This window comes from Colletotrichum acutatum (genome assembly GCF_030867785.1).
Source record: "Colletotrichum acutatum strain CBS 112980 chromosome Unknown BDZ83scaffold_31, whole genome shotgun sequence".
NCBI classification, from domain to species: domain Eukaryota; kingdom Fungi; phylum Ascomycota; class Sordariomycetes; order Glomerellales; family Glomerellaceae; genus Colletotrichum; species Colletotrichum acutatum.
Window position 1 is genome coordinate 151953 of NW_026849025.1, and position 19799 is coordinate 171751.

Here is a 19799-nt window from a genome sequence, read left to right on the forward strand (position 1 = left end):
TCCCGGGTGGCGGGGAGAAACGCCAAAAAGATAGCGATCAATGGCTGAGCTCTGATGGCGATTGGAGTTGGAGTTTGGAGTCGTTTGGGGTAGTACGGGATGGGATTTTTTTGGTAACGGCGTATCGGTTCGGTTCGCAGCGGTCGAAAGAGAACGCGGGTTGTGGGAGCCGACCTCGGACCTGGGCGAGGCGAGGAGAGAGAAACAGCAGCAGTAACCAAACTGACGTCGGCCAGGGCGTAGGTATCGACCGCGCTGCTGTATGTTATTGTTGTTGTTTTCCCTCTGGCTGATAGAGAGGGGGAGTAAGGGAGTCAGTCGGCAGGACGTCTGTGTCCCGAGATCGCAGGCGGGATCTGTAGATGCCCAAGTTGTGACGCGGGAAGGGGGGGAGGGGAGGGGGAGGGGAAAACAAAAAAAGAAGGAAGAGAGGAAAAGAAAAGAGTTGGAGGGAGAAGAGCCCAAGTTGTTGCAGAATCGAGAGTTTTTGGGTGGTGGGGAGGTCAACGGAAAGAAAAGCTAAGGTAAGTTCCTGGACTGGCTGGCAGTGGTTCTGGCTCTGGCTCTGGCTCTTTCGCTGGCTTCGGCCCCGGGGCTCTCTCTCAGTCTGTCACGTCAGTCCTGGGATTGCATCCCTCGGGCTATTCTTTTCCTTGGTGCGTCTCTCTGTGTCAGACACTCAAGACAAGTCTGCCTGTTTGTATGGAGCTTCCAAAGGTTAGCACAGGGCAACGACGACAAGTGTATGACTGACGACGGCGACAATGGATGAAAGGTCTGTCCTGGATCATGGAAGCATGTCGAGTTTCCTGCCCGGTGGACAAGAACAAGTTGGGATATCCACAGTGACACTCACATTTGGTCCGAGTTTGGATCCGTTTGGCTAGAAAGGTAGGTACAGGTATCCGCACAGCGCAGGGAAGACGAGGCCGGAGCAGCAACGAGACAGTCCGCGGCGAGCAACAATGGGTTAGCAGCTGGAGCGGGACCCAGCAAAGGTACCTTGGCTCTGGATCCGAGAAAGCGAGGGAAGGGGAAGCCTGAAGGGGAAGCCTGAAGGGGGAGGGAAAAGGTGTGGAGGGGGCGAGCGTGCAAGCGTCAGTGTCTGTCTGGCTTGTCTGCTCGGTACTGCGTAATAACAGTTGAGTCTGGATGATGTGTACTTTGTATGTTCACTGTGGTTGTCGGAGGCCGGGACTGAGAGTCTGTGTGTGTGTGTGTGTGTGTGTGTGTGTGTGAAGACGAAGGTTCTCAACGATACTTCGTACAGGGCTTGTCCTCGTCCCTCTCGTCCATCGCCCTTGGTCGTCCCGCCTTGTTGTCGTGACTCGTCCCTCGTTGTCACGGTGGTCTGTTCTGGCGTAGGTATGGAGCACCTTGTAAGCCTTGCCTTGCTCATCATCGGAGACTCAGAGAGTACTAGGCAAGGCACGGATAATAGCGTATACCACGTATGTTCAACATGACGCCGCAGGCTGCCGATGGCTCGTCCGGAGGAATGAAGCCAACGAGACAAGCAACAAGACGACGCAATGAATGCAGAGTATCCGTACAACAAAATGAAGGCATGCAGATGGCACTCCGTACTCCCACTCCGTACCCCGAGGTGCAGTGCAGTGCAGGTCGAGCCAGGGTGTGCAGGGTCATGCCTCCCCGCCCACATGCACGACGATAGCAGCATGGAGCCTTCGACCAGTGGGAAGCTCCAATTCCTGGCAAGCATGTGCTGCCCTGCTGCTTTGTGCGGGATGCATATCCATAGTCCAGAATGGTTGCTGTCCCATGTCTCGCCTTGCATGGCTCGATTGTTTGAACTCTGGAGTCCCTCTTCCCCCCCCCCCCCACCATGTGCAGTCAGGCAGTCAGACCCGGGCGGGGGGGCCGTCAATGTTATCTGTTCACTGTTAGCGTCCAGTTACTGTTCGGTACGGATACGCCGTAAAAAGAAAGAAAAGAGTCCACCATGCCGATAACGTGCGCGCTTGTCGGCAAGCTTCATATTTGGGTGAAATGAGTCTCTGGAAAGGCTGGGTACACTGACTCTGTTTCCGATTCCACGAAGATGATGTAAGGTATTGTGTAGGTACCTTAGGTGATCCAAGTACGGAGTACCTTGCCTAAGGTAGGTAAACTGTCTCCTTCTTTCTTTCTTTCTTTTTTTCTTCTTCTACGGATACTTCTTTCCCTGTTGTCCCCTTCCCATTCTCCCACCGGGTCCAGAGCGCACCTTCCAGGTCCCAGGTCCCAGTTTGCGTGGTTGGTGACATGGAAAAGCTCGGGCCCCACTATGACTCGGTACGTACCGGAGCTTGAGCTCTGGAATTCAACCCGAAGATTAAGAAATTTCATCGGCAAGCCATCAACCGGTACGTACCTGTTTAGTGCCTCTGGAGCTTGTCAGAAACGGCAAGGGCGAATAAACAATAGGAAAGACCGTTGCATGTAACACAGCACAGAGGACACAGCCCAAGGAAGGGACCCAAAGGAAGGAAGCCATCGTGAGTCTCGCATCGTCCTCCTTCCCTCCTTGATATGACGATATAATTCTCTCCTTGACACTTGCGACGTTCCTGTCTCCATCCTCACCTATTCATCCATTCATCCAACATTCGTCCTGCAATCACCAGCCATGCACCCCTGAGCCATGGACGTTGCTCCCAGCAGCCCGGCCCCCCGCAGGCAGATGCTTGCCTCCCACCGTCGGCCTGGTAGCCTTTCCACGCTCCTCTGCTCCACCACGTCGTGTTTATTGTTGCAGGAAACGGCGGCATAGGCAACGCCGTATCAGCAGCAGCGACACTCCCTGATAACTGCAGCACATCAGGCCAACAAAGCAGAAAACGAAGAAACACGTTTGCGGCTATTCGACTTGCGACTGGCCTGTGACAGCTCCCGCTTGCAACCACCGATGAGATCAGCATCATGTCTCAAGCCAAGCCAGAGCTCCAGACTTTCTACCCAAGTGGTGGGCACCGATGGAGTGTCTTACATCACCTTGACCTACCTACAAAGTACCGCGAATCCCACACTGGCATCTCGGTACCCGCCAACATCAAGGCCATCTGCGCTCACGCCTCTCGTCTGTACTCTGCGAGACTATGTCATGCTCAGCTGTCTGTCCGCCAATGTTCCACCGCCAAATCTTGAGGAAAAGGCTGCCTGCAACCCAGGCTGACGGGCATACACAATGCCTTTGACCAGGAACATCCCACCTCTATCCAGCTGCTCTGACGAGGGCAGCCTGTGAAGACTGAGAATAGCCGCCACGAGGCTCAAACTTTCCAACGTCTCCCGACCTAGGCCCAGGAACATGCGGTGCGCCGTCTCCGCTGCCGCTCCCGCCGCCAACGTCAGAAGCCAACTTGGCCTGCAACCACTACGGATGCATTGTGCAGCTCTTTGCCCGACACTCAGTGCCCCCGATACTATGTGCTGACCGCATTGGAAGGATGCCTCCGGATGCAAGCTGCGACGGCATAGGGCTTTGGAAGCGTCCTGTCATGCCTCGCAAATTTCCAAGCCGGTGGGGCATCAAATAGCACGAGAAGAACTGCTTCCATACAATGGCTTAAGTGTACATCCCAGTCTTTGACAAATTCGACAGAATGGACCCAAGCAATAGCAAACAATGAATGTCCTCAGTATTAGGAACGCCGGCAAAAGTTTCCGCGATCCAGGCCAGACTCCAAAGAACGATAGGCGCGCATTCCCCATGGCGAAACCGAAGCCTCATGACCTGCCAGTAGACTCCAATCACGTCAATCGATCTGCTTATCCGTTCATCACGCGGCTGCTCTCTGCAATGCACCCCAAAACCCCTCAATTGTCTGTCTTTCAGAACGAAGGTAGCCCAGGCGAATCACGCAACATCGCTTGGACTCAGCATATCTGAACTCGACCCTCTTGAATCGGAATCGACTAATCGAGCCCCCATCAGCCCGCATCTCCAGGCACCATCACTGCCAAATGCTCGACCTTCCCGTTGAGGCAAGATAATGCTAGGGAACCAGATCCTTTACTACAACCCCCGTCCCAAATTCGTCTCTATCGTGGCCCCTAGGCCCATAATCCCATCTCAAAGAACGGCACTCGGCCGCCACAAAGAAATTACATATCAACGGCTTCTGACTCACCTTCACCGCCATTCGGGACCGCCCACTACAAACACTATTCTGTCAACTGGACCCTGTCACCTTCCACCACCACCAACTTGACACGGCTACAACTTGGACAAGACGCTACCACCCGATGGCTGCAGCCCTCTGGAGGAAAACGCCAATGGGCACTATTTCTTAGTCTCATCCTATGCCTACATGCAGCCGGCTGAAGCACACAATGGCATGGTTGCGGGGGTTGAAGGCGCTACAAATCAACCATCACCGTCCCGGTAGCTCATGATTGGCCCAGCCATTGTTCGATAAGAGGCGGGCCTCGCGTGTTCAACGGCTTGCAGCACGCAAGCCTGCAATGATGGCTTCGGCGTTGCGGCGGCTCCGAGCTATGCACCCACTTACTCGACTCCGACCTGTCCTACTCCTGGCCCGGGGAACTGTTCCCTCTCTCCAAGCGCAGGGTCGTCGACGAAGCCCTGTCACTTCTCTCCTCTTTTGACGTTACAGCGCAGATGCGGTCAGGAAGACGAACTACTGTCCGGGGAACTCTAAAGTACATCATATCATCCTGGATATCGACTACCAGCTAAGGTAGCTCCGGTCTACCCACATACTCTGCGCTGATCCTGACCGAATGGCACACTCGGATTGCTTGCCCTCGCAGTCTTGCTTGCCCTCGCAGTCTTGCTCTCACTTTCACAGGTCAAGAGCCGCTCTCTTCGCAAGACTGTGATGCCTCCTTGTTGACCGACAGGAAATCAGTCATTTTGTATCTGTACATCGCACATCTTGGCGGCTTTTGTCCGTGCCCACCTGGGCGATCGGCCTCTTCTTACTCGACCAGGCCCTGGCCACAGGATCACATTATCAATCAGATAATCTTTCTGTCAGGGGACCGCTCCTCCAATATATGTCCCCAGCGTCTCATGATGCCAAGAAGCGTTGTGTAAGGCAACACGTGTGCTTTCCATCCCAAACTTTTGACCTCCGTTTTCTCGGGTCTGGCCTTCAATCTCGATCAGCGTCTGAGTCAAGGAATGAGACCTGGCATTTACTGTTTGCTACAGAATGGACCCAGGCATGTGTATCTCAGGAGACGCCTGTATCCCTTGAATAAGAGACTGCTCTGTAGCAGTATCAAATAAGAAAGATGGCAGAGCAATGGAATCTGAGACACACAATCTCATTTCTTGCGAGTCACGATTCCCTTGGCCGGCACGTCAACGGTCCCCAAGACAGGTGACCACGCGTCGGTACTCGGCAAGCCCCTGGCGATTCCATAGGTGCCGGTTTCCTGTGTTTTCCTCTAGATTAGGCTACGGGTACATCACCTGGATGCCTCGAAGTTTTGATAGCGGCATCTGCGGCCGAGTAATTTACCGGAGTAGATGCTGGTTCTTCCGGGGCGACATACGAATATACCAACGTCGATAAGCCAGTCATCCAATTCCCTTTGTTTGTTCAGTTTTCGCATATCGGGTAGAAGACGGAGCGTCAGCTGTAGCGGTGACATCACTTGCCCGAGCAGATCTTTTGGTGGTTCCTAGATACAAATCGCCTCACCCGCTACCCATTTCCGAGGCTGGCCAAGAACAGTTTGGCCTGTCCCCCCACGCCGAGACACTCGCAACTACCCTGACCCATGATTTGGTACCAACCATTGGGCAATGCTTCCTGATCGATTCGTGCCGAGAAGCGAAGCCATTGTTGACACGACTGCTCCGTAGGCCTCGTTCACCATGTTGATTAACGTCGGGGAGGCGGAGGGATACAGTATGCAGGCGCGAGGCGGGACGTAACCTGGGCCCAGACTCTGTGTCAAATTGTCATTTTGCGAGGAGGCCAAGAGGAACTTTCGTACATGCTGTGATTGTTGTACTTCTCCCTTGTCATGTCGTTGCCCGCCCGCTGTCGTGGTCACGGACGAGCCTACAAGGCGAGCCTGCAGGATGAGGAAGAGACGCCGGCGGATGGCTGTTCTTGTTAAGATGCTGACGTGAGTTTTCGATATGGACTCTGCAGGGGAAAATCTTTTGGCTAAACCAACAATGGTTTCGCCGGGGGTAGGGGGTTGAGATATTGACCTTCTTGTTGTAGAGTCCCTGTCTTTTCAATGTGGATCGTTTGTGTATGAATCCGAGGGCGGCGAGGTGAAGCTAGTCAGCATGACACCGCGTCGTAATGGGAGGAGGGGCCGAGGAGTTTGGGGGCCAAGAGGGAGACAAGAGGGAGACAAGATTCTTGGAGAGAGTACGAACCTGTTCGTCAATCTCCTCTTTCTGAGCAAAATATCTTTGTTAATTGCCTATGCTTGAGTTTCTGCATTGCTGTGTAACTACCTACACTCGAAGTGTTCCAAAGGTAACCCGCAACCTCCCTCCCCTTTACCCCAATGGCTCGTCTCAGCTACCACGATAGTAGCATGTAAAGTCTTAACTTTCGGAGGCAATCCTCTCTTGGTCTTGGGAACCGCTGGTCCCGGAAGAAATACTTCAGCCTTGGCTACATACGTGAGCCACCTTGTATAGACACGCTCTTACTTGGCCGAAGCTCATGCCGGATTTCCCGCTTTAGGAGCAGAAAAGCGCAAAACCCTCAAGTCAACCTAGGGCACCACGAAATTGTCGAGCGCAGATTTATTGGATCGCGAAATATATCGTCCTTTCAAAGTCTCAGCTGAAGTAACTACCTCACGGTACCCCGACTGCTGATTATCCGTCTTTATCTCTCTAGAGTTCTGGGAATAAATCTACTTGAGAGAGGGAGGACGAAAACGGGTAGATCTTAATAGAATTTAGTTCCGAGTACCTATGTACAAGATGAAATTGAACAGACTCAATACTTTGGCAGGTAGTCTTTGAATGACCTTGAGTGATCGTTATCAGGAAAATTGGGCTTGGGACAGGCCAGGTGACCACGGAGTATGTACTGCAATCCTTAGGTACGGAGATACGCCCAGGTGAGGCCACTATAACAATAGAGTAAGAGAATAGCCGATGTAGGAAGTAAAGTCTAGGGCAGGAGACTCAAGCGTACGCGGGTTACCTTAGTCAAAGGGCACGATGATCCTATACCACATTTACAAGCTTTCCTCATGCAATCCTGCCATGAACGGGCTATAGACAGGTGCTTTGGCCGCGACTGCCACTCTGAATTGGTAGCTACTTAGCCATAACCGGCAATCTAAACTTGGGGAAAGTTAGAAAAGCATGTCAGTACTCGTTAAAGATCTCGGCTCTTCCGGGACCGCGACAAGTGCAGCCGGAGCAGCAGCTGGAACACCGGCCGGCACAGCGAGAGCTCCGATAGGCAGATCGCAAGTAGAACGCAGGTCGTGAATCGCCAAAGGCAAGTCTCAATATCCTACGTCAAGCAACCAAAAGCCACGGAAAGTACTTTATTGCTTCGTTCATCGTCGCACACGGACGCATTCGTCATGTCGAGTGGGAGGTGGACAGCTAGGCATATGAGGTGGCTGGGATGTTGGAAGATAGCTAGGATAAAGGAAGATTACTAGGGTAAAAGAAGATACCTTAGCTCATAAGTGTACGAATGCAAGTTATTAATTACTTCAGGCAAGTCCTGATACGACATGTTGAGTTATGGTAAGCTATGTCCGCTACTATTTCTACTGAGGTCTCAAAGGTTAAGTCCACTATGTAGACTAATCTTTATAGGGATGTGAAGTCTTTTACTACTTCGTTCATCTTCGCACACACACGCATTTGTCCTGTCGAGTCAGGAAGATAGCTCTCACAGGCTCTGTTTAGACGAGCAATAACAACGATATTTTGGCTCAAGTGCGAGATGGAAGACGATGCATGTACGGGAACTTTGAGACCATGCTTCTGCTAACTTCAGTTTTGTTGAGAACTAACTTCCTTTCAAGACTTTCTTGGGAAGTCCCAGATTCCTCTTCATGATGACTGAAAAAATGCCACATGGGAATTCGCTGGAGCTCAAGAAACCAAAACTGCTCCTGCACTACAGTGTAAGATTTTGCGGAAGACCAAGAATTGAGAAACGCATATATCCTGCGTCTTCGAACAGTAGCGGATCAGGGCTGCCAGGCTGAAGTGTTTAACGGGACAACAATACCAAACCCCCCCCCCCCCCTTCAGGCCATCAAGACCGGAAAGTCATGATCTTTTGTCCGTGCTTGAAATAGGATTCCCATAGTGCAAGTACATGTTACACACGATATGGAAGACATCACCGGTCACAGCATTCATATGCAGACGTGAAATTAACGTTGGGGTGCGTGGAATGGATTTGTTCGCATACATGGTCTTAGATACAATACTCTACAGCGCGTAGTCTCCGTAGACGGGCGCGGACGGGATACTTGGACTCACGACATGTTCTGTCGCAATCTGCGGTAGCCTCATCGTCCTGCCGTTCTTCGTCGAGATGTTCCGCGAGAGCGGCACGCCCGGTCCCTAATGCTACCTTGAACCCATCACCGTGTAAACCCATTGCTTTTGTTCTCCAATAATTGAAGACATCATCATGACTTTTTTATAATAATGTGTGCCGTGTTATTACACAGGAAGCCACCATTATATAATGGCCGCTGGAAGCCTCACGTAAACAAAGGAAGAAGCTTCGATATATCTGAAAAGGGGATATGTCGGTCGCGTTGACTGGCAATATTTATCCCATAATCATGCCCTTCATGCCGGACAGATCACCCTCCTTGGCAGCAATCTCGAAGTAGCCGTAGATGATGCTAGGTGCTTGTTAGAAATGATTCTTGTAAACTTTGGATAGAGACAGAAACTTACGTGACAGCCAGGAGAGTACCAGTGCCGGAGCCGAGGGCGCCCATGAGGTCGCTAGCAACGGAGAGAGCACCGATGCAGGCACCGCCAAAGGCAGCGGCAGTGGGAATGATGCGCTTGAGCTCCTTGTACATGCTCTGGTCACGGTGACCGGCCATGACAAGACCCTGGTCCTTGAGCTGCTTGGCGACATCGCGGGGGCTGGAGCCGGAAACCTCAATCCAGGTCTTGGAGAAGATGGCGCAGGCACCCAGCATGTAGACGATGTAGACAGCGGTGTGGATGGGGTCGAGGAGGGCGTCTTTGAAGTTCAAGGGAGGAGACATGTAGTAAGCCAGGCCGGAGATGGCAGAGAGCTGGGCAGAGCCGTCCTTGGCCTCCCAGACACCGAAAAGGCGGACGAGGAGGTTGTCAGAGAAGCGAGAGTACAGCATCTGGCTGATGAGGAAGATGTTGGAGGACAGAGCGGACTGCAGCATGATGGGCATGTTGGAGGTGTAGAAGAGGCGGACGGGGTAAGAACCGCGGGCACCACGCTGGCGGGAGGACTTGACGGGGATCTCGACGCGGAAGCCCTGGAGGTAGATGACAGCGGCGAAGACGAGGATGGTGGCCAGAAGGTTCATGATGTTGGGGAGGTTCTGGCGGTAGAAAGCCTCCTGAAGAGCGCGCTGCTTGTTGGGCCAGGTGAGGAGAAGGTGGAAAAGGGCGATGACGGCACCCTCGAACTCGGGGCCACGACCAGTGTTAATGGTGGTGGGGGAGAAGGCCTTCCACATGATGGACTCGCAGATGTTGGTGGCGATGAAGAGAGAGATACCAGAGCCGAGGCCGTATCCCTTCTGGAGGAGCTCGTCGAGGAGAATGACGATCATGCCGGCAACGAAGAGCTGGAGAACGAGGAGGAAGACGATACCGGCGCCAAGGTCGGAAGGTCGGCCGTAGAGACCGGTGAAGACGTAGACAGTGGCGGTGCCGGCGGAGAGAATGAAGGCAAAGAGCTTCTGGGCGGTCTGGTACAGCTCGCGGTCGCTCTTGAGGTCGAGGTTGACGTCGATCATGTGGGTACCAGCAAGGAGCTGGAAGACCATGCCGGAGGAGATGATGGGGGTAATACCCAGCTCCATCAGGGTTCCGCGGTTACTCGCCATAACCATACGCAGCCAGTATAGGGGATCCGAGTTGTCGGAAGAGACAATGCCGTACAGGGGCATCTGGCTCATGACCAAGAAGATGAGGAGGGTGAGGGCCGTCCACATCAGCTTTTGGTTGAAGGGAACCTTGGTCTCCGGCTGCTGAACCTCAGGGAGGAACGGCACGAACGGCTTGACCAGGTCGAGGAACCGTACTGTGATGCGAAAGCGCGTTGGTTAGCCATTGAGTTGTCCTAGTGTCATGTGGTTGCTCGTTGGCCATCGCGGAGGCATCGTTGGCGACGAATATCACGCGCGTGTCCTTTTTGGAGCTATGCGCCCCAAAGCACGCGATTCGCGGAAGTTGGCGAGGTTGGGTGGATGAACTTACGGGAACTCATGATGGGCTGTTACACTGGGCAGAAATCAATAAACAAAAGGATTAATTCATCCAGATGAAGAAGGGGAAAGAAGAGAGAGAGAGATAGAGAGCGACAATGGCTCCAGAGGTTGTGGCGAAGGGGGTGAGGAGAGGTGGTGATGGGGAGATGGAGAGAGGAGGTTATTAAGGAGAGAGGGAGCAAGAGGAGCGGGAGGGAAGCCCAAAAAAGAGGGTCGGCTGCGATCTGGCTTCAAAAACGCCAAATTGTCGATGTGTCCAAAATTTTGGTGGAGCTTTGTCAGAACACGTGATGCGTCCAATCACTAAGGTACCTTTACCTTACGGTATTACCTCCTAAATGGACCTAGGAATTGGGGAATTCAGGGGACAGCTTTAAGCTGTGTCTTCCTCCACATTTTCGGCTCGAGCTTCCAGCCAGGGGTCTTCAGGGATCCCAGCGCCCACCCAATCCAGTGTCTGCCCGCTAAACTTTTTTTCTTCTGGCGCGTTCCGACGCATTCTGATGCCACCTGCCTCCCAATGTCCTCCAGATTTCGGAGTAACTGTCGCCATTCAGAGTCATCACAGAGTCACCCAAGACTCACCACCACAGGACACGAAGCAGCATCTGCAGTCGCGATGCTGTAAACCTCTTCCGTGTCCTTTCTCGGTGGTTCTCTGGGTATGATCTTTCGGTCTGTGATAGGCCGAAGGTTCATACACAATGTTGTTGGCAACATGACAGCCCGAAATGCGCCTGCGGAACCCTTGGTGGTTATCTTGGGATCGACCGGAACTGGAAAATCAGAGGTGAGTCGCTGAACCTGTCGCATCATGATCATGAGTCTAGGCTGACAGTGCCATGCCCACAGCTCGCAGTCGAACTTGCGACTCGCTACAATGGCGAAATCATCAACGCAGACGCCATGCAAATGTACAAAGGCCTGCCCATCATCACGAACAAGATCACCACCCAAGAGCGCCGCGGTATTCCCCACCACTTACTCGACCACATCGGCCTCGATCAGCCCACTTGGATAGTCGAAGACTTTAAGCGCGAAGCGAACAAGGTTATCCACGAGATACGTAGTCGGGGCAACTTGCCCATCGTTGTCGGCGGAACGCACTATTACACGAATGCGCTGCTCTTTGAAGACACCCTCATCGGCGGCGAGGATGAGAAACCCAAAGACGGCGCCGCAGACGTCAAGGACGAAGACGCATCTTCCTTCCCGATTCTAAACGAACCGACCGAGGTCATACTGGCCAAGCTGCGCGAGGTCGATCCCGTCATGGCGGACCGGTGGCATCCCAATGACAGGCGCAAAATTTCGCGCTCGCTGCACATATACCTCCAACATGGCCGCCCAGCCTCGGAGATTTACGCAGAGCAGCGTCAGCGCAAGACGGCCGAGAATACGCCCCAGGGTGGTAGCAGTGCAAGCCCTTGGCAGACACTGCTCTTCTGGGTGTATTCCGAACCTGAAGTGCTTAAGGAGCGCCTTGACACACGCGTGGATAAGATGCTCATCGTTGGCCTCAACGACGAGACACAATCCATGTATGAATACGTCCAGGCCAAGGAGGCCGCTGGCCAAGAGGTGGACTACACCCGCGGCATCTGGCAGTCCATCGGCTTCAAGGAGTTTTCGCCTTACCTCAAGGCCCTGAACACCAGCGATCCTGCCACCGATTCAGAGACTTTGGACGCTCTCAGAGCCGCGGGGCTCGAGGAGATGAAGACGTCGACCCGACAGTACGCAAAGTACCAAACGCGCTGGATCCGTACCAAGATTGTGCCCCTGCTCCAGGAGCAGCCTGGTGCGCTGGATCACCTCTTCGTCATGAACAGCACGGACGTGTCGCAATGGTCGTCGAACGTCGCCGAACCGGCCGTCAATGTCGCAAAGCGTTTTCTCGAGGGCGAGGCTATGCCCGCACCCGCGGACCTGTCGGAGACGGCGCGGGAGGTACTCAGGGAAGCGACGGCGCAAACGGAGCGCACGCTGTGTCGGCGTACGTGTGAGGTCTGCAAGACGACGTGCGTCACGGAGCAGGATTGGACGAAGCACGTCAAGAGCCGGCGGCACAATGTGCTAATGAAGAAGACGAAGAGGAGGGCGCTGGTTGCTACCGAGAGGCCTTTGGCTGTCGTGCCTGCCAAGGCAGAGGGAGAGAAAGATCGTGGCGCGGAACATCGTGGGTCGAGTCCTGACGTAGATGGGTTGGGCATGTTTGATGCGTCGTCGTGAGATGGCCAACTTCGTCAGATCAATGAGGGAGAAAACAAAAGACTCGTACTTGAGAACTCTGCTCATGTCTCTTCATCCCTTGTCCGTTCGTCTGCTCTTCTCGAAGCCATGCGACTTGTGAGGCTCGGCTCGTCCTGGCTCCGAATGCGACATGCCTAGATCGTTCCCCTCTCCCTTCCATCTAACCATCCCTCCCACCCTCAGGTGATCACCACCCACCCCTTGGGGTTGCAACGAGCCAAACAAGATCCAATGTCACAAAGCTTGTTTTTTGGATCCTCTACATAGAAATCCCAAGACTTTTGACCCGCGTACACCGTATTTGCTGCCACTATTTAAACATCTTATGGAAGGATTGTACGAAGGATACGCGGGACTGCGATGTGATGGGAATCGTATTCGCTCCTCCCCCACGCCATTTTTGGTTTCTTAAACTTTGTAGTGTATGGATAAGCATAAAACCTACCTAAACCTCTGACCCAGCTTCTCCCTCTATTTCGCTCGTTGCCAGTTGGATCACCTCTCGCTTTACCCCGGCCCGGTCGTATTCCTCGCTTTCGCTTTTTCTTGCTTTCCGGAAAGCGAGCTAAACGAGCTCCAAGGAGGATAGCCAAATCGATTGAACTCCACCTTTTTGGCTTCCCCCAGGAAAGTGAGGGACAATTGGGGAGCCTGTACTGGCACACTGGTGCCCAAACATCAGATCAGCGGGACCCGGATCAGCAGGAGGACGGTGATATTTCCTCGGTCCAGGTTGGATGTATTGAGGTGTTCGAAATCCGAATCCCGTTGGACAGGATGGGAATGGTATTTTCACAGGCTGGTTTGGGTTTTTGGTTCCTCTGACGTCGTAATTGTACGACCTGTGCTTGTCTCTCAATCGGGTTTTTAATGCTGCAGCAGCCTTATCTGGCAGCTACAGCTTCGTTGCCGGCTCATTTCTGGACGAGACTCGAGGCTGATGCTTTCTGGTCTTTCGTACACGATTGGCCCAGTCACAGTTGTTCCCAACCAGTGGTATATGGCATAAGACGGGTTCTGCACTGCAATTTCGACACCCCCAAAGAGGTTGAGGTGATTGGAGACGCTTCGACGCAGGCTTTCTGATTCTATTAGCGGCGCGTGAGCACTGCATTTTTAACCCCGACTGAGGAGGCTATTGACCCTCAAAACCATGTCCGGTAAAGAGGAAGAGAGGAAATTCACTGCGTTTTTAGGTGCTCCTAGGGGGGATCACTGGTTCGATAGGCGTACGATGCTCTTCAGAAGATCCTACTTGCAGCCATTCAGTCAAGTCCTCTGTGGAATACTTTGAACTCCCCAATGTATTGCGTACTCTTTTGTTTTTAGAAACCAAATCTACAAACAAGCCTCATCCTTTGTATCCCAATAGCAGTACTCAAAACAGTGTTGTAAATGGTAGATCATCTCGATCCTTTCTCCACGCCCTCTTCATCTCATATACGCCTCCCCTCTACTTCTCAATCTCAGCCTTAACCCAAGCCTCCAACCCACCCTTGGCAATAACCTCCTGCACATTAGGCGGCAGCTCGCCAACCTTGACGCTCCAGCTCTCGCCGCTGCCCTCGGTGACAATGACCTTGGACCGCCTCAGGTCCCAGCAGAGCTTCCAGCCCGTCCGGCGCGTGAGGACCTTGTCCTCACCCTCGTTCTTGAACGTCTCGCGCAGGCGCTGCACGAGCTTGGGCACCTCGACGCCCATGAGGGCGTTGTTGATGCTGTTTCTGCTGAAAATGTTGCCGAAACTGCCAGACACGACGAGCGGGATCTTCTTGGCCAGGATGGCCGTCGCGGCCTGCTCGCGCGAGCTGCCGGTGCCAAAGTTGAAGCCGGACACGAGGATGTCGCCGGCCTTGGCGATGTCGCGGAAAGAGGTGTCGTAGTTCTCCATGCAGACTTCGGCCATCTTCTCTACGGAGACGTTGTCTTGGTATGTGTACTTGCCTGTTGTTTTTGTTAGAGAACCGTGCAGTAGGGATTGGGGTTCTCTCCGCTTCACGTACCAGGGTAGATTCCATCCGTGTTCATGTTATCCTGATCGCAGAAGATGATCTCGCCCTCCACCTTTTCAGGGAATCCTGGAAGAACCTCCGTGAGGCTGTCTTCCTCGCTCTCTGCGGCGGCAGCTGGTTCCTCGGCAGCAGGGGTGGCAGCACCGGCGACTCCTTTCTCAGACTCGGCAATCATGCTGTCGGCTTGCGCAATGAGCTGGTCGAGGGCGTCGTCGATGCTCATGGCAATGTCGGCGGTGATGTCACCGACGCCCTCGCCAATGATGACCTTGTCCACGCCCTGGGGCTGCTGGTACCAGCCAGGACCGGCGATCTTGCCGTTCAAAGCACTCGCGGCGACGACCTCGGGGCTGGCCAGGTAGGCCTTTGCTTCGGTGGAGCCCATGCGGCCCTTGAAGTTACGATTACTTGCTGAGATTCCATTTTCGCCCCTGAATGTTTGTTAGCCAACGTTCTCCAAAATAACTTCAGAAAAGATAGTACGAACGGTTCCAGAAGTCCAGTTCCCTACGAAAGAAGATGTATTAGCATATTGATCACTACCAGCAAAAGGAATAATCAACTTACGAGACCGATGCACGGTCCACATCCTGAAGGTAATACGGAGCAGCCTGCGTCGATAAGTGTCTGCCAGTCGCCAGCCTCCTCAGCAGCCGCCTGCTCGACAGTGGAAGCCGCGGCAAGGTAGAAGGAAACACCCGGCGCGATCTTGGCGGGTTGTCCGTCCTTGGCAGCCTCTCGGAAAACGCGCGCCGCAGCGGCGATGTCTGACGCACGCGAGTTTGTGCACGAGACGAGGTAAGCCTTGTCGATCTTGATGTTCTGCGCCTCCAGGTCCTTCAGGGGCGTCGCGACCTTGACGGAGTTAGGGCCGGCGACAAAGGGGGATAGGGTCTCGAGGTTCAGGTAGAGGGACTTGGCGTATGTCGCGCCGGCGTCGGCCGTGAGGGGGTTCTCGAGAAGCTCGTCGATGCGCTCGTGGGTCCAGCGGCCCTTGACGGCGGCGTCTGTGTTGAGCATCGCCGCGGTGGTGGCCTTGGCGCGGAGCCATCTTTCCAGTGTCTGATCGATGGGGAACAGTGCCGACAAGGCGCCCCATTCTGTGCTCATGTTTGACACTGTTATCCGCTCATCGACGGGGATGCTTCGCATGGTCTCCTCGGAGCCGGTGAACTCGAGGGCGTGGTTCAAGACGTCATCCTTGTTGAACAGGCCGCAGAGCGCAACAATGATGTCCTTCCCAGTGACGCCGGGGGGCTTCACTCCGGTCAAAGTAATCTGAGCAACCAACGTTAGTGACGAACCCCCCTGAGCAATGGCTAATGGCCGATTGTACCTTGGCAATAGGGGGCACTTGGTACCATGTGCGGCCAGTGGCCCAAATGGCAGCGGCATCTGTTCGGACGACCGCGGTACCAAGGCATCCAATACCACCGTAGTGGTTGGAGTGACTGTCTGACGCAACAGCCAAGGTGCCGGGCCAAGCGTAACCCTCTTCCACCATAATCTGATGACCAATTCCACGCCCGGCTGGGTAGAAAACCACGCCGTGCTGCTTGCCCAGATCCTCAATCTTTTTGTATTTCTTCAAGTTGGCCTCGCTCTTGTTTTGGACATCGTGATCGAGGGTCCAGACGAGTTGTGAGGGGTTGTGAATCTTGGTCGCTCCGATGGAGACAAACTTGTTGCTGATGGGCGCCGTGTTGTCGTGTGACATGCACTTTCCTTCCCAATTGTAAGCCTGATGTTCTCTTGGTCTTCTTATGCGTGTACATGGGAGAAGAAAAGGGGTATTCACCAGGAGAGAGGGTGACATAGTCGCCTGCGCGGACCTTCTTGCCGGGCGCGAGGCCCAGCGAGTGCCGCTGGACAATCTTCTCCGTCAACGTCTGGGGGTTTTCGACCTTGGGGGCGGATGTGTAGAGGAAGTCGGTCGCAGTCGCGGCGTTTTCGAGTTGCGAGTGAAAGGCATACTGGCGGGGACGGGTCGTCGTCGTGTAGAAGCTGGGGCGGATTGATCGCGAGGGAAGTTGGCGCTGCAGGAGACTGCGACGGCAGCTCCTGGCGGCGTGGAGCGCTACTGTTCTTCTCTATTGCAGAAAACGGGCGTATTAGTAGAGCGTCATGGTGAAAGAGTAGTGCTTTGAGACGGCACACATACTATGGGCAACATTGCGACTTCAATTGGGTAGGCCAATGGCCAAAAGTTGAACAATTTGGTCTCCGGCAATTCGCGACGTCGTCAAGGTCGTGACTGTTCGGCAACCGGATCCAAAAATTTGGAGTCTGTGGGGAAATGACCGATGCCGGGGTGGGGCTCCCGCTGCCGTTCTCTGAAATCACCTTTGGGCGCTGTCTGATTGGATGGCTTCGGCACCTTTTCGGCATTCTTTATCGATATCTTGATCATCATATCTTATCTTATCGATAAAGGAAATCAGGATTACAAACCTACCTAAGGTAAGGAACCTTGAGATGTGGAGGTGATCTGAAAAGCGAGAAATACGACGAGCTCCGGTAACGAATACGACGCCGCACCCGCAGATGCTGGCATTACCGCCAGCTGTACCCGGACCACGGAGATAAAAGGCCGGCTCATGACATATAATTCCGCCGTGAGCTGCGGGGTCTTTGCAATAGTTGATTGAAACTCCGCAAATCTCTCCAGCGTCTACTGGGTCTCCAAACTGTCTACGGATACAACTGCTGGTTTAGACACTACTGGTGCGCTTTCGACGGGCGAGCAAATCTGAATAATTCAAATGCCGATCTTGCTCAGATTTCTGGCAGAAGAAGAGCAAACCTGGACAAGCAAAGTAGAATTGCAACTGAGAAATTCCGTCCTTTGCCAAAGAAACTGGCAATGCTGATATGGAGGCTTCTGCTAAGGAGTTCTCGACGTGTTGATCACCAGCATGTCACCAATAGCTGATGACTGAACTACATGTAAATGTAGGGATCTGGCTTGCTGTTTCTACTCCGTATTGTGCAAGACAGCACGTGCCAGTGGTCACTTGGTCAAGTTCGGAGTGATTAGATGCCTCAAGGTTTGTGCAAGTTGCACATCTCTCGTCGGGAGCTACTAACCGTGCACAATTCTATAAGCCGCATGCAATGGAACGACGGGATTGCCTTGTGCACAATCTGCAGCCGCCGTAAAACTCACGGATTCGGCGAGCAAAAACCCCCCCCTCCCTTCGCACTTCGGGCATCTTGGATCTCGGCCTGCGTTCGATTTATCCAAGGTCGGGCCTGCATCCCTCCGATAGCTGCCCACCATCTTCTCTCAAGTAAGGCACCCTGTGTCTATTACACGTGTCAACTGACAGACCGTGAGATGGATGGATTCTTACCTACCTTTACCACCTTTACGCAGTATGAGTTCTTTGGCCCTGGGATGCCACCTTGCTTACGGAGTACGGCAGTGCGCCCATGCAGACTTGTCCGGCTCCGTGCCTTGACGCAATGCCGCCAGGGCATCGCCCGCTGCTGAATATTAGGCCATGAGCACAAGAGCCAACGGTTGCTTGGCTCTCCAGAGTTATTTCCAGTCTAATCTCTGGGCTCCTACGAATACATACTTACCTCATTTACGCGCAGGGAAAGAGAACCAATAGCTGATGGATGCGACGTGTTGTCCGCTATTTTAGCCTCCTGTTCAGGAGGAGGGACTTTGTTTCTCACCCCAAAGGTGCCGGTATCTCTCTCTCAGTTGTATGAGACTACCAATAGTTGGCTACCGTCAGGTATGGCTCATTGTGGCTCATGCTCCTTCATGGCATGGATCTCGGACCTCTTGTTTCCATCTGGGCTCACTTTCCATCCCCCCCCCCCCCTCCATCCAATGCTCGTCCCTCGTTTCCCCTCCACAACCCACCAAGAACCTCCGCAGAAGACGTGGGTTGAATCTGTCAGGAACTCTCCTCAGCTGTCACCCCGGCCCCCCTGTCTTCATGGCTATTCGTGTTATCCGTCCGTATAGTAATTGTCTCTTACCACCGCCCTGGACCTTGGACCTCCCAACTTAAGTCGATCTCTTCCAATTTGTTCCCGAACTCCTTTCGGCTTCACCATTTCCGTCCCACGTCATTTTGTTCCTCTGCACAATCTACTCGGTGTCAAGTTTCTTCTAGCCCTACATCGGCATCCACACACATCGCCTCTACAGTACAGTTGACACACTACTCCGTATCTGACCTGACCTTGCAGGTGGTCGCCGTTGAGAACCCTGGAGCTGATCTTCCTTGATCCTCGAACTCCCGATCGTTTCCCCATCGGCACACCCGCTCATTTATACTGCGTAACCAGAAGCCCAGAGCTTCCGGGCCTCGGTGGACCAGTTCACACAGCTTTCACACAGGTTGCCCTGGCTGTCTCAGGGTTCTCTTACCTTCCATCGGCCGCTTTGGACCTGCCGCCGCTACTACCTTACCATAGATGCATAGGTCGAGCAGTACGCAGTAGACGGACCGCACATGCACAAAGTCCACCTGGGCATCTAGCCTATATCTATAGTGGGAGGGTATTGGCGTCATTCCTCCGCCGTTTCGTCCGTTCCCTCCGACGACCTGAACATCCACCACCCCTCCTGTCCTGTTTGACTTGCCCTTGTCTCTTCTCTTCCCCTCCATCCTACCTAAGCTTTTGCTGTCTGTCAAGTCCCTTTCCAAAGGGTGTTTGTTCTCCAATTGTTCGCAACTGCAACAACGTCGTCCCTGTCAGAATTACGACGGAACTCTCTTCTCGTCTAGACAACATTGAACAAAACAAGAAGAGCACAACTTCGTCTTCCTGAGCAACAATTATAGTCGAGTTCCAAGAACCAGCCAGGCGGATAAAGAAGCTACCCCCGGTGAGACGCCGCCGACACGTACGAGCGGTCACTTCTCCATCTTGGCTGGGTTGCGCTGCATCGGGTTTCCTGGAATCCCGACGAGTCAGGCCGAGTGACTGTGAGACCCGCGCCCGTTTCCGCTGCTGGACCACCCTACCATTCTACCTCACCATACCGTCCGCTCGTCCCGGACCAACCCACGATCAACCCTCCTTGCGTACGGGTTTGGCTTGAAAGACTCACAGACACCCTCCCCTCCCTCTCCCACCTTT

General features: G+C 53.7%; 4 protein-coding genes across 4 annotated transcripts; 1 reads left to right on the top strand and 3 right to left on the bottom strand.

Annotated features, from left to right (window-relative positions):
• Positions 1 to 829: 829 nt before the first annotated feature.
• Positions 830 to 2127, bottom strand: BDZ83DRAFT_255466 (uncharacterized protein). Its single transcript, XM_060501961.1, has 2 exons — positions 2042 to 2127; positions 830 to 1894 (listed from the first exon to the last, which is right to left on the bottom strand). Exon 2 carries the CDS (start codon positions 1796 to 1798, stop codon positions 971 to 973), a length of 828 nt encoding a protein of 275 aa, XP_060366636.1. The 5' UTR covers positions 1799 to 1894; positions 2042 to 2127; the 3' UTR covers positions 830 to 970.
• Positions 2128 to 8765: 6638 nt separating this feature from the next.
• BDZ83DRAFT_650283 (pre protein translocase) lies at positions 8766 to 10427 on the bottom strand (the record flags this gene model as incomplete). The annotated part of the gene is made up of 3 exons (XM_060510362.1): positions 8766 to 8841; positions 8897 to 10241; positions 10418 to 10427. 3 exons carry the CDS (start codon positions 10425 to 10427, stop codon positions 8766 to 8768), a joined length of 1431 nt encoding a protein of 476 aa, XP_060366637.1.
• A 719-nt stretch (positions 10428 to 11146) lies between these two features.
• BDZ83DRAFT_574299 (IPP transferase-domain-containing protein) lies at positions 11147 to 12660 on the top strand (the record flags this gene model as incomplete). The annotated part of the gene is made up of 2 exons (XM_060504703.1): positions 11147 to 11218; positions 11281 to 12660. The coding sequence occupies 2 exons, from the start codon at positions 11147 to 11149 to the stop codon at positions 12658 to 12660; spliced, it is 1452 nt and encodes a 483-aa protein (XP_060366638.1).
• Positions 12661 to 14134: 1474 nt separating this feature from the next.
• On the bottom strand, positions 14135 to 16866 carry BDZ83DRAFT_750715 (homoaconitase; the record flags this gene model as incomplete). The annotated part of the gene is made up of 7 exons (XM_060513951.1): positions 14135 to 14625; positions 14685 to 15124; positions 15181 to 15200; positions 15261 to 15971; positions 16030 to 16418; positions 16492 to 16783; positions 16855 to 16866. The coding sequence occupies 7 exons, from the start codon at positions 16864 to 16866 to the stop codon at positions 14135 to 14137; spliced, it is 2355 nt and encodes a 784-aa protein (XP_060366639.1).
• Positions 16867 to 19799: the final 2933 nt, after the last annotated feature.